This window comes from Ammospiza nelsoni, chromosome 5 (assembly GCF_027579445.1).
Source record: "Ammospiza nelsoni isolate bAmmNel1 chromosome 5, bAmmNel1.pri, whole genome shotgun sequence".
NCBI classification, from domain to species: domain Eukaryota; kingdom Metazoa; phylum Chordata; class Aves; order Passeriformes; family Passerellidae; genus Ammospiza; species Ammospiza nelsoni.
Window position 1 is genome coordinate 52,478,368 of NC_080637.1, and position 14,113 is coordinate 52,492,480.

Here is a 14,113-nt window from a genome sequence, read left to right on the forward strand (position 1 = left end):
TGGGATGAGACACAGGACTGGGACTGACTTGGACCCATAAAACTTCCCACACAAGAAGGAATGGGTCAAAGACTGATCTGGGGCAACAAAAGCAAGGTGACCTACCTGTCAAGACAGTGTGCTGCAAGGGGGTCTGGGAACAGCTCAGCCAAAAATGTTTGTCAAGGGTCTGGGGAAAGGAGATGAAGAGCACTCCCAAATGTGACATCTGCAGCTAAGATGAAGGGGAGCTGTACTTGATATATACAGAACTGTCTGAGATACTCCACATGCCTAAAAATTGCATTCTCAGTTGTGTTGAATATTTGCAGTCAGGATAAGCCATCACTTCCATTTAGCAGGAGTATTAGTGGTTTTCACACACCGCAGCAAAATTCCTCCTGCCAGGTGGGTTTGCTCAGGAACTATCCTCTTTGTCCTTAGCACAGCTTTGTTTCACAGAAGGCTCAATTTGACCCATAGCAAATGTACAAAATTATATGGTGTGGGAGGAATAAAAGTTTAATTGACGTGGGATTAGTCTGGTTTTTATTACTGATCATTGGAGAGGCCAGAGGACTTTATGTAGGTCATCCAAAACAACTCTCAGTGAATGCTTTTTCCTCTCTACATCATCATCTGTTTTGTTTATGCCATGCTAAAGGCAACTGTTAATTCACACCCTTCAAAATGCTAAATGTTGCAATCCAAATTGCCTACTGGTGGGAACTGGACAGCTACACAGGAGAAAATGAAACTGCTGCAGTTTATAACCAGGTTTTTGTTGCATCCTGGGCTGGTGTCAGTTTTCATTTCAGTGGCTGAGTTGATTTTGTGCTATGAAACTTAACTGCACACATCTGGGAAAAGGAAAGATGATCTGAAAGTTCTGAGTTTCTGTCTAAGCTGCTCAGTTCTTGTGGTGTTAGTGTGATATTGAGCAGGTGACTTAAGCCTAGTGTCATCTCACCTCAACTTAAACACTTGATGAGAGAGCCTACATTATCCCTTTCCCCAAGATCTAACTGGCCTGTAGACACATGACGTTGTTTGTTGGTGGGCTTTGATCTTTTTTTAATAAATAATCCCTCAGAAAATACTTCTGATCTTGAATTTTTAATCTATCTCATCTGATATGAACTCCTGGGTTTTGGTGGGAAGTGAGTTGTTTCAGTGGCAGAGCAGTTTAGGAAAAAAAAAACTAAGCAAATGACAGATTTGCTTATATTAGGAACAACTTTAGGAAGGGAGATTCATGAGCAGAGTCACCAGTTTGCCAGTGAAAGGTACAAGTTGTGTTGCCATGTATCATAAAGGTCTGCCATCTGTCACAGGGATACAAAACACCTCATCTCACAGAAATGTGTTAGACAAGTAGACCTGGAAGATCAAGGCTAAGTTATTTGTCTGACTAGCCTAGCTTCAAAGACTACTTTTCCTGAGATGGAGCCTGATCCCCTGCCACATCTGGTGTCCCAGAGAAATAATATAGCCCGTATTTCTTTTATGTATTTGTCTCTCTGTTTGGGCCTTATGCATATCATAATTCATTTTTGTTTTTTGAACCAAGTTCTGAACCAGAGTTCATTTTTATTTCGGAACCAAGTAGCACCATGATGCCAATGAAGGCAGGTGTTGTTTCCCACAACAGTTTTTGCTAGGACAGTATCTACCCCACACAGTCTGAAAGTATTTTTCAGCTATGAGAATGTTTCCTGGGGGTGACATTTCCCACATGCTAAGTGGCAAGTAGCCTTAGCATTGAAACTCTTCTAGAAGCACACAGTCTGGCTTAGCAGGGTACTTGCTTATGAGAGTACATGCTGCTTCTCTACAGCTGAGAAACTTTTGCTGGGTTGGGCATATCATTATCAATGTAATGGATGCATCCATAATGGGAAAAAAATCCACAATAGATTTTATCAATTGCAGCTGATATTCAAGTCCTTATTTTGATTGAGCACTGTATTTAAGCATCTGTTTGCGTAGATCTGTCAGCATTCCCATTATAAACACATCTTTTCAAGAAGACAGTGTGGGAGCAAACTTCAAACCAAGCTAAGAGTTCTTTGTCTTTAAGTAATGGATCCACATAATATGTGTGCAGTAGAAAAGACTATATTACAGAAATTTTACGTTCTCTCCTTCACCTCCATCACCAACTTTGTGATTTGATGAGTTTCACCATTAAAAAGGTGGGACTTCTCAGAAGCTATGTCTCCTCCTCTCACCCAGGGTTCAGTAGTGAACAAAGCTGTAATTTAGCTCCAAATGTTATTCTTGAACTCATAATTAAATATTTTAGCCTCTTAGCTTTCAAGCCAAATGCAATCTGATAATTATTTGGTGACTGCCTGATTAATAACTGCTGTGCAATTAAAATCTTCTGGCCTGGTCATTTGTACATTCAGAAGGATAGTAAGGTACCCCTAAAATGTGCATTGCTGTTGTTTTAACTATTTAAATTTCAAAATTTCAATAATCTTTTTAATAGTTCTTTTAAGGGAACACTATTGTCCCTTTTCAAGGAAGAAACAGAAAGATATAAGATGCTTTCTAGTCATTGTTGTAAATATTGAGTTTAATTCAAATATTATTTGAATGTATTTTGAAAGTAGAGTGCAGGAACAGCTGAATGATGGTTTGTAAAGCAGAAAGAATGAAACTCCGAGGATACGTAAAAGAACTCCTGATTTCTATTCCACCTAAAAGAGATCTTGATATCAATAGAAGTTTTGCCTGAGTAAAGATTTGTGAAGATTCAGACTCTCATCTTTCTAATAGCAGTCCCTCTTGAGGGGTGTTTTAAGATCTGTGCAGAACAATAGCAGAGAAGAATGACAGCCTTATCCAAAACTCATGGAAATCAAAGTAGGTATTTCCATTATTCAGAAGAAGATTATAGAGTGATGTACAGGAAAATATCAGGAATTATTCCATCAGCCTTCACAGGAAAACAGTCAGTTGTAAGTATTGCTGTGTATGGCAACCATTATGCTTATTATAAGTTCCAAGAACAACAGCTCTTCTTAACACACAACAGAAAATACCTACATTTTCCTTTTTCTTTTTTCTTGAAGATGGGGAAACTACTACTTTATTCATTCTGAGCAGGAGAAAAAGATGTCTATAATTCAATAACCTTTTTAACTAAATAGTTTTGAGGTACACTGTGATTTTTATTAAAATTGTAAAATTCCTATATAATTTTTCTCATTTGCTGATGAATGTTTTACTAATTGGCTATTGTTCTCACAGGATGCTTTTAAGAAATCAGATACAAAAATGATACTTTATCTGTAACCTGCATTTTAGAGCAGCAGATACTGAACTCAATTTCACATGTTAAAACCATAAAAAATTTTCATCTTCATAACATTTTATTGCAGGTGTGACTGTTTTTTCCTTTAAAATTAATGCATTTTCAATATCCTAGCTAGATGTTTGGCTTTAAAATCAGAGAATTATATAATTGTAGAATAGTTTTATTTGGAAGGGACCTTTCAATGATCATCTAGTCCAACCCCAAAAATAATTAGTTTGGGAAGGGAATTGGTCATGTGCATAGACAATTGGTCAGTTTTTCACTTCTACCTTTCCCTAGAGCTAAAGTTTTTTCTCTTAAACCTACCTGTCTAAGAGACTTGGGATTAGATTGCTTTGAGATGCCCGTTTTGTCTTTGAAGAGGCTTGGTTTCCAAGGGAGCCAGGAAGTTATCTGCCATCCTCCAGATTTCTCAAACTAGGTATCCAGAAGCATAAATCCCATTTAAAGGCTTACTTCTGGCACCTCTGCAGTGGAAAGAACATAAATCTCAAGAGAAGGAGTAATGATCAGTTAGAGATGTTACATTCCCAGCTCTCCGTCCATGCTGGTAGCAGCAGTTACTGTTCTCCAGCTGAGGCAGCAGACTGGGAATCTCTCAGTGCTGAATCTGCTGCTGAGTGTTGGCTAGTGAAGAATGTCTGTGACTGGTGTAAAACACTTTTTCTAGTAAGGATGAAATTATGCAAAACATTGGAACATTAACTCCTGGACTTGATGATTATTCAACCTGGGATTGGTCACTGGATCTTGAAAGTATGTAATACAGGTAATATAGAGAATATATAGACCATAATAGAGTGTCCTGTCTGCGTTATGAATTTACCTGCAAGCCCTTCCTTCTAATTTCTTGTGCAGTAACAAGGGAAACCTCAGGAAAACTCTGCTACTCTGTGTATTCCATTCCTCTTTGCATCATTCTGCAATTTCCCAGGCTCCTGGTTCTCTCTGATGTGCTAAAATAATTACAAGGAAACGATGTTACGTCCACTCTTTGCTTGCAGCTCCAGAAGCAGCTGTCTGAGCTGGACGAGGACGACCTGTGCTATGAATTCCGTCGCGAGCGCTTCACCGTCCATCGCACTCATCTCTACTTTCTGCATTACGAGTACGAGCCTGCTGCAGACAACACCGATGTGACACTCGTGGCACAACTGTCCATGGACAGGTGGGGAACGCCTCTTGTTCATCTGGGACTGTGAGACAGCTTTTTATTACAGGGAAATCTGACTATGGAGTGCTTTGGAGAAAGGAAAAATGCATGTGCATGGAAGCCTAGATGTTGTCTGTGCAGTGCACACACTGTGCTACACTCTACATGAGTAGAGTTCTTGAGAGGGTGACTCCTGGAGCTGAGAAAGTTGTTCTTTGTTGGGATTGTCAGGCATTATTAGTCCATGGAGTTTTGCAGTAACTTAGGAATAAACAGATGTTTGTAAGAGAATTAGGCAACCAGTTGTAGCTGACCCAAGTTTTTGCATGTGTTTTTCTGCACTAGAAGATGTTAGTTTTGCTTTCATTGGCATTTTCCTTGCAGAAAATTTCAATTCATGATTTTTCTTACAGTAAGAATCAGAACTAAATATTCTAGTTTCAAGTTAGGAAGTTGAAAATTATACCTTTTTTTTTACTGTGCTAGTGTGAAATAAAGAATTTCCATCTGAGCAGTCATTGCATCTTTATCCAAATGTAGATTCTCAGAAGAACATTTGGGCTTTTAGTTCTTAGGTGAAGTGGAATTTAATTTGGGGTATTTAGTATTTAATTTGGGGAAAAATAAATCAATTTCGTGACAAGTTCCACATATACCTTTCTGATTCCCACCCCTGCAATTAGCTGAAATTTTTCAGAAGCTTTTTCTTCAGAAGAAATTTTCCAGAAAGTGCAGTCTGGATCAGCCAGTTTTGTGAAATTTTGTAATTGCCAGCTCTCTTTTTTTTTTTTTTTTCTCCAGCTTCTCAGTTCAAATCTAATCCAAACTTTGTAGTTACTGCCATCATAGTGGGTTACAAAACAAATCAGAACTCGTTGAGTATTATCCAGAAACTCTTCATTTCCTTGAGCATAGCACATACAGAATACGACATGGCACGTGAATAACACCACTGCTACACTAGTAGAAGCTCAGCAGTTTTCCAGGAGGGTTACAGGAACTGAGACAAACAAAACACTTACAGCCTGTTTTTAAAATAAACAAAAATGAATAAGGGGTATTCTGTTCCAGTGGTGCCTCGGCACTGCACTTTGTGTTATGATGTGCTGTGCACATCAGTGTCTGTTCTATTGATTTTTAATTGAGGAAACATTTCTTAAGTGTTCACAAACCTTTGAGTAAAAAAGTAAAGAAATAAATTGAACCAGACCCTGAGTGAGTGCCACAGTAAATTAGTAAAGCCGGTGTGTGCACATGGTATATTTTTCCCCCCAGAATTTAATTAAAAAGAATGAGCTGGGGCTCAGTGCTGATTCACTGGCACTGATGCAACGTCTGAGCATCTGTTTCCCTTTCTGGATCCTCACTGGGGCACATGTTTTTATCGATAGACAGAACCACACATTTTTATTCAGGAAGAACAGCCGTCCTGGTTCTGTGCAGGAAAAATGTTCCCTACTTCACTGGTGTGTTGCTATAAATTATTGATTTGAGTTGGAAATACTTCCTTTCAGCTAAAATCAATAAATAATAACCTACCAAAGAACTGTTTAGCTGCTTTGTTTCCTTTGACATCTTTCAGTTACTGAAAGATGCCTTAACTTTTTCCATCTTCTTTAAACCACTTTTATTAAACACCTCTGGCACAACTGTAGGCATTTAAGAAGAGTGTCTCAGATGTAAGGTGACATGGACATAAACAACATGCTGTACACTACATTCCTGAATTATTCTTTGAAATTATTATTGGAGATGAGGAAAAGCAAAAAAACAACTCCAGCACTTCTCCTTGTCCTGTTGGAGGTGAGATTGATGTGACTGTCATGACAGATTTAGGTTTACCTGTCCTGTAGGCTTGAGGAACGGAAGAGAGGGATGCATTCTGCAAGCTAACATTATTGTTTTAGGTGGAAGCTTTGAGACAGACTTCATCAAGGGTTGTTCATTATTGGGTAGTTGTCATTTATTGCAGTGATGTGACATTTCCTTGAGTAATGGCTTGGTTGCTTCAGTGTGATTTTCATGCATGTGTTTTGGCTAAGCAGGCTTTTTAAAGGCTCAGTATGTACCTGAGGGTCAGAAATCAGAGTAGGACTTAAAAAAATGTGAGGTCAGAATAGGGAAAAGGAAAGACATGATTAGCAATACACTGCTTGAAATCTGAGAATCTGAGAATGAGCTGGAAATCAGTTGAGTATTCTTAAGAAAAAAAAAAAAAAGAATCTCACAAAAAAATTGAATTCCAGCAAAATTCACTTAGCTGAACAGACCTTTAAAAATTTACCAACTGAATTATGGTCTCATTATTATGCAGTACAGCACTACATTTGTTTTCTCTAGAGTCCTTAAGAGAACACATTTCCTCAAGTCCACTAAAAAAAACCAAAATAAATTGGTCATGTTGTGCTTAGAAACTCATAATTCTAAGTTTTGTGGTCAAAAGAGACATAACAGCTTACAGAGAGCAGATTATGGAGGCTCACCTAGCAGTCCCTGTAGCATATTTATGGAAGTAGAGCCTGTCAATGAGAACAGCACAGTACAGTGGAGTATTCTGAAGGGTACTAAGGTGTCCAGCTGGGAACTTGTATCACCAGAAGCCAGTTTCCACTTCAGTATCATGAAAAGGTTTGCATTAGCAGGTGTGCTGTTTAAATAAGTTATATATGCCATTAGTCCACTGCATGGAGTCCTTAGAAGGCATTTTGCTGCATTTTTTACTAGGCAAGTTTTCCATTTTTAAACTGATGCCCTAAATTTGAGTGCTGACAGATTGGAGTCTCCTGATTAGCAGATTTGTATTATGTTGGAAAGAGGCAAAAAAATGTATTTTCCCCCTATTTATTATTTGTGTAATCAAAATTCTGGACCCCTTACATGCCTTTTAGATATGTTTATATTGATTTCTGTTTCAAATTTAGCTGTATGTTTCAGGCTGATAATAGCCTTTGTTTCAATAACAGATAAAAAGAAAATTATGTACCAAGTGTAGACTAGTAAGGTAATATCTCATATCTAAAAAAAAAATTATTATATCATCTTGGTATCACAATCATTCAGAAGGCAGACTGTGTTTACTGGTATGAGTATATTCTTTTTTTTTTTGCAAATCTTCGGGAGATAGTAGGAGGGGGAAAATATTTTCTCAGATTATGATAATGCAGAAATGCATTATTAATGCAGAAATCTTGCATTTTGTATAATATTAATAGGAAAAATTCAGTAATGTGGATTTCAAACAGAGTGAAGATACTAATTTTGCATCATCTACTCTTCCCAGATTTTAATAGAATATCTGGCTAGGCTGCATAGGTCATTTCCCTCCATATTAAATCAAGAGGCTTTGTAATCAGTCCTTGCACTACTTTTGGGTGACACATCTCAATCTCTAGGCAATAAATTACCCAAAATGTTTAAATGATTTTGACCAAGTTGGGTTTGATTTATGTTTGCAAATGAAATCTTTCCTTGTCATTTTTATCAATAGTATTGTAACTGCAGGATTTTTTTAAAAATATACATCAATACAATCTGTTTAAGAAATTATTTAATGAAATTTGAGACAGTGTGAACATACACAAGTTAGTACTTTTAATGATGGTTTTCTCTGAAATGTTCTTTTGATATTCCACAGCAATGCCATGTCTGTCCTTCCTCCTCTCCTTACTCCCTACTAATAGTAAATCCCTTTCTATCAATGTGTCACCCCTTCTGTCCTTCTCCCTGACAGCCAGCCTTCTTCTAGTTATTGCCCATTTTCACCTAAGGCAGTATCCCATTGACCTGTCTCTTTTAACAGCCTTTAAGATCTGACTAACTGCCTTGCAAAATTTGGGGAAGGTTTTCCTGACAGGAGGTAAAATGATCTGTGGGTCCATACACCTCTGTCCTCCACAAGCTTGCTGAAGAGCACTGTAGTGTGTTACTGTGTGGGAATAGCTTGACCTGAAATGTGAATTGGGCACTTGACAGAGTGTTTATGAGCCCTCTATCCTCTACGTAGATCCACGTGAACAGATCCTTGCAATTGCTCAAGCTCCCACTAGATAAGTCCTGTTATCCATGTGGGTTTTCCTGTGGCATCAAAGCTTTAGACAGAAAATGATGGTGCTTTAGGTATCTGATTTAGGGCCATCTTAGGCTACATTGGATTTAGTGAGATTGGTGTATCCAGGGTGCAGTCCATCTGTCCAGGAGGAGACCTCTACTTTACCATCTTAAATAATGAATTACACTGTAGAAATATTTACTGCTTTCCACAGCATATAAAACATCCCCAATCTGTCTCCCTTGGAGAAAGATCTCTGCATTTGGTCAGGTGAACACAGACACAGAGTCCCAGACAGGGAAATAGCTTTTTCTTACTCTCACCCTTCCTCTTCCAGGCTCCAGATGCTTGAAGCCATCTGCAAGCACTGGGAAGGTCCCATCAGCCTGGCACTGTACCTTTCCGACGCGGAAGCCCAGCAGTTCCTGCGCTACGCTCAGGGCTCGGAGGTCCTGATGAGCCGCCACAACGTTGGCTACCACATCGTGTACAAGGAGGGGCAGTTCTACCCTGTGAACCTGCTCAGGAACGTGGCCATGAAGCACATCAGCACACCATACATGTTTCTGTCCGACATCGACTTCCTGCCCATGTATGGACTCTACGAGTACCTCAGGTAATGGACACTGAGGGAATTCCCACTGCCACCCACCATTTCAGCCTCTCCACTCCCCCTCCCCACTGCCCTTCTCACATATTCCCAAAACAAAGCAGTTTGAGCAGATCTGAAAACGGAAGCGTATAATGATCTGAAGTGTGACAATGCCCAGCAAAGAGCAAGAATTTTTAGAGTAGAAGAAGGGACTGTAACTGGAAAGTAAAGCAAAACAGTTATGAAAGAAAAAACCCAGATCTGAATGTGAGCCTTGTTAGCCATTAGAATAATCTCCTCAGGGCTGCACAGGAACCAGTTTGAAAATTGAACTGGGTTAAGTATTATTAAATGTCCAAGAGCATCGTTTATTAGCAGAGATGTGAAACAGGCAGTTTCTCTAAACATCTCTGGTTCTTAATGCCAGTGACAGAAAAACATGCAGAGCAGTATTGAACTTGTTGTCTGTGTGACACACTCTTAATTCAGTTCCTTATCTTGAAAAGAGTCTAACCAGCTCAAAAATATGACTCCAATGCCAGCACCTATCAAGGCAAAGTAATTGTCATAAGGAAACTGGGAGGAGTAACATCAGTGTGTATTGTAACATACTGCATGTGAGCACGTTGAGCTGAGCAAACTACAGACTTCTGATCCATTAACTGAGCTTTGTTAATTAACATCTTTCTGCCCTGCAGAGGTTGGTCACCTGAGGCCAAAGCACAGAGCAAGGAGGACACCCTGTGGCCGGACAGGAGGATGTCAGTTCCTTTATCCTGACCAGTTTAGCTTTTCAACTCTATTCTAATTTGGTAAAAGTTGATCAAAGTGTTCCAATGAGGGCCTGCCTGTAGGTGTTCCCTGTCAGTTCATAAGCCTGGGGCTTTGGAGTGTAAAGGAAAATATGCCTTCTGGTGTCATGAACTTATGGAGGAGTTTCTTTCTTTCAGGCTTTACTCCATAAGACATTTACAGGGCCAAACTCACTATTCAGAGGGGTGGAGTACCTCTTCTATGAGGAAGGGATCAGAGAGTTAAGGTGTTCAGCCTGGAGAAGTGAAGGCTCCAGGGAGGCCTTATTATGGCCTTCCAGTATATCAAGGGAGCTTAATAAGAAAGATGGGGATTTTTTAGTAGAACCTGTTGAGATAGGACAAGGATAAGTGTTTTTAAACTAACAGAGAGGAGATTTAGATGAGATGCAAGGAGTAAGTTTTTTGCAATGAGGATGTCAAAATGCTGGTACAGGTTGCCCAGACAGGTGGTGGGTATCCCATCCCTGTAAATTTTCAAGGTCAGGCTGGATGGGGCTCTGAGCAACCTGATCTAGTTGAAAATGTCTCTGCTCACTGCAGGGTGGTTGGTCTAGATTATCTCTAAAAGTGCCTTCCAAGCCAAAAAATTCTATGATTTTACAAAAAGAGAAAGTAGATCTTTCAAAAAACCAAGAAAAAGCTACTTGAAAAAAAAAGGGCTAGATGACCTTTGAGTTCCAGCCCAAACTATTCTATGGCTTTCAAGATGCTGAATTTCAGTTGTATCAGTGAAGTATTAGCACACTGTGGAAGCTTGCTTTCCTCTTACTTTGTTGAAGTCGTTTCAAGTTGTGCTAGGAGCACTCCAAAATTACTCTGTTCCTTGCCCACATTAGCTATCTCCAGATACGTGGATGAAGAGTTATTCTTCATTTCTCTATTCTTCTGTTAGTGTTGCATAGTGGTACATTTTTTCAGATCAGTGCTGGACACAGTAAGGATGGCAGCTGTTGATACTGGCATTGAGTGCTAGATAAGGAACTTGTTCTCTCATGCTGCTTCACAGTGCACGGATGGGAGCCAGCAATTAAAGGAAGAATAGAGGATAGAAGGCAGAATGAAGTACGACCATTTCGTTGAGATATTACAACCGTAGAAATATTTCTCATAAGGTGATATTGTATTACAGAACTAAGTGCACCATGGTGGTGCATTGGTGATGTTTCAGAAAAAAGCAGAGATGCTCTCTGAGAGCTGCTGCCTCTGAGACTTTGTGTTACCCTGCCAACCTTTTTAAGGCCTGTACCACTCAGCTCTGACTGAGAGTCTCTCTTGCCTGGCAATATTGAAGTTGCTAATCTGCTACTACCAGCTTTTTAAAAACTGATTGGATTGGTTTTTTGGTTTTGTGTTTTGTTTGTTTTTTTTTTTTTTTTTTTTTTTTGCACGTGGACTAGATGCTTTTGTAGCTTTTTCTGTAACGATTTTTCTAAGCAAAGTAGCAGGGAGTTGCATTGAGATTATTTAAAATATGGATACCCTGTGTCTTTCTGCATTGACTGTTCCCACTGCCTCTGCAAATAGCTGATTAGTGCTATCTGTCTGAATGGCAGCAATTGTTTGTTAGAGAGATGTAAAACATTTTTATCCTCATTTCCTCAGAGAGAACAACCATAAACAAATGGAAATAGTGTGGTATTTTGGGCATCACTTTGTACAGAATAAGCCAGGAAAGTCCTACTCACTGAAAGTTTGCTGATTTACATATATTGCATATTATGTCTCTGCAGATAATATATTCTCGAAAAGAAAGAAATTTCGAAAAATATTTTCAACTTATTTTGAAGGTGTCATATGATAAAGGTTACAACCAGTTTTGAAGCAGAAGCTGATGGAGCTGATGGTTACCTATCCCTTTGTTTATCTATTGCTTTGCACTTAGATTTGTGCTAATTGAGCTTTTTCATAGCTGCTAAGTAAATCCATTTCAATGTTTTTATCTCCATCAAACACCCTTTTAGTCCTGCTTTAGTCTTCTGTGAAGTACAGAAGGAAATTTATCATTTAAAGATTTCCTGTTTACCAGTAGTTACTGAGGTCACCTTGTCAGTGGCCCAGAGGTAAAGGCTTCTTCTGGTTGCTGCAAGTAAGGTGCTTGGGTCATCCTACAGTGACTTGTAACACAAAACAGTGAGACAGGCTGCTTATCTACAGCTGTCACAGCTAGCATTGAAGTTCTTTCCTAACACATTTGTGTAAAATGTGCCCTTGGCTTCCAGTGACACATTTAGCATGAATTGGGACCCAGCATCCCAGCTCCATCCATGGGTTTTGTATCTGTCCCCTACATCATGAGTTGTGAAGTAGTTCTGTTAATTTTTCAGCATCTCAGCTAGGGAGATAGTTCAGATTGTGTCTGTTGGGGTTTTTGTTTTGGTTGCCTTTGTAGTCCATGAATTCGTGTCTTCTGCAGAGAGGAAGAGCATTCAAATTAATTAAACAGTGGTTGGCAACTCTCCAGTTCTGACCACAAGCTCAATGACTGACATATTTGTAACTTGCAACCAGCTACTTTCCAAATCCTGATGATGGACTCTTTTTTTTCTGAGTGTAGTGCTTTAGGATTAAGTTGCTAGCTTTTCTCTGTCTGAGCTTCTCTATCCTCCAAAAATGGGAATGATCTTGCTATCTACTAATATGAGGATGAGAATTCTGTGTTAATTTTGAAAATAACAATGCAGATTAGAAGACTGATATCAGCATGCTGGAGTTCATTCAACTGTGAGGAGACTCTTGTGATTTAGGATTCATTTCTTCACTGCTTTGTGAAAAATATTGTTGATTAGATTTAAAGTTTAACCCAACCTTCACTGTGTCAGAATGACACACACACATAGGTCTGAACACAAAGATAGCTGGGAAATGGTTTCCTGGACAACACTAGCACAAAGAGAGCTAGCTCTTCATAGTCATAAATCCTTATTTTGGGGTTTTGGGGAAAAGGATAAGAAAGGAAAGTGGATACTGAATCAATACTACTGTATCCAAAAAAACAGTCCTCATCAGGATAGTGCAAGAATTACCTAGTTTACCCAGTGCTAGCTTGCAAAATAAGCAAATGTATTCCCTACGCTATATTCCAGATATCTGGCAGCATCAACAAAATTTTCTTATTCCCAAATGGTAACAGAACCAGCCAACCAACAAATAGCACCTCCACTCAAAACAGGAGAAAAAGTCATCCAACAGAAAAATGAAAAGGTAGATTTGCTTCCAGTAGGAAGAAGTTAGAGTTTCAGCTGGTTGTCCAAGTAGCAGACCCTAGCCAAGTTATGACAAGAAAATGGAAGGTGTTTTTTTCTCTGCCATTATCACAGTTTAAATGGCTTCTGTTGTCCTTTGTCTCTGAAGTTCAACATCTGGATGTCAGCAGTGATTTCTTCTTCCCTTTGCATCAGTCTTTTATGTCACAGAGTCCACCTCAAGGGCAGGTGATTCTACTCAGAGATCAGTGCTGCTGGGCTTCTTGTCTGTGTGCCTCAACTCCCAGCTTCATTTTGGAGAGCCCTCCACTTTGACCTTACCACCTGCACTGGTTGTGGCTGAGCTGGAGGTCTTTCCCCATGTGATGGTAGCATCCCTCACAGTGCTGTGCTTTGCCTTGGTAGCTGGAAAGGTGCTGATGACACACCAGTGTTTTGGCTACTGCTGAGCAGTGCGGGCACAGCATCAGTGCTGCCTCTCCATCATTCTGCCCCCATCTGGGAGTGGGCAAGATCTTGAGAGGGGACACAACTAATACAGCTGAGCCAAACTGAACAGAGAGAATCCATGCCAAATGGTGTCAGCTCAGATAGATACAAAAGCTGAGAAAAGGAAGAGGAAGGCAGGACATTTGTTATTTAGAATGTTTGCCTTCTGCAACAACCACTATGTGTGCTGAAGCCCTACTTCCCAAAGTGGCCAGACATCACTTGATGGAAAGGAGAAAATAAAATCTTCTATTTCTCTCTTTGTTGGTGCATACTCAGCCTTTTGGTTTTGTTTTAGCAAACTGCCTTCTCAACATACAAGTTGTTTTCCATCTTATTTTCTCTCCCATACCCAGCAGAGGAGGAGGGCTGAAAGCAGCTTGGTGGGCACTTGATGTCCAGCCAAGGTCAACCGACCATACCAACATGCACCTCATGAAATATTTCATGCATCTCTTGAAAATATTTCTGCAGAGAGTATCCTGCTATTTTTTTTTTTCACTTTGGAA

The 14,113-nt window shown here is 39.5% G+C and overlaps 1 protein-coding gene across 1 annotated transcript in view; it reads left to right on the forward strand.

Moving 5' to 3' along the window:
* Positions 1 to 14,113, forward strand: part of LARGE1 (LARGE xylosyl- and glucuronyltransferase 1) — a 283,741-nt gene that overhangs the window by 247,128 nt on the left and 22,500 nt on the right. The window contains exons 12-13 of the mRNA XM_059472096.1: positions 4,309 to 4,472; positions 8,843 to 9,121. Of these exons, the coding sequence (XP_059328079.1) occupies positions 4,309 to 4,472; positions 8,843 to 9,121 (443 nt within the window). The remainder of the gene's footprint in view (positions 1 to 4,308; positions 4,473 to 8,842; positions 9,122 to 14,113) is intronic.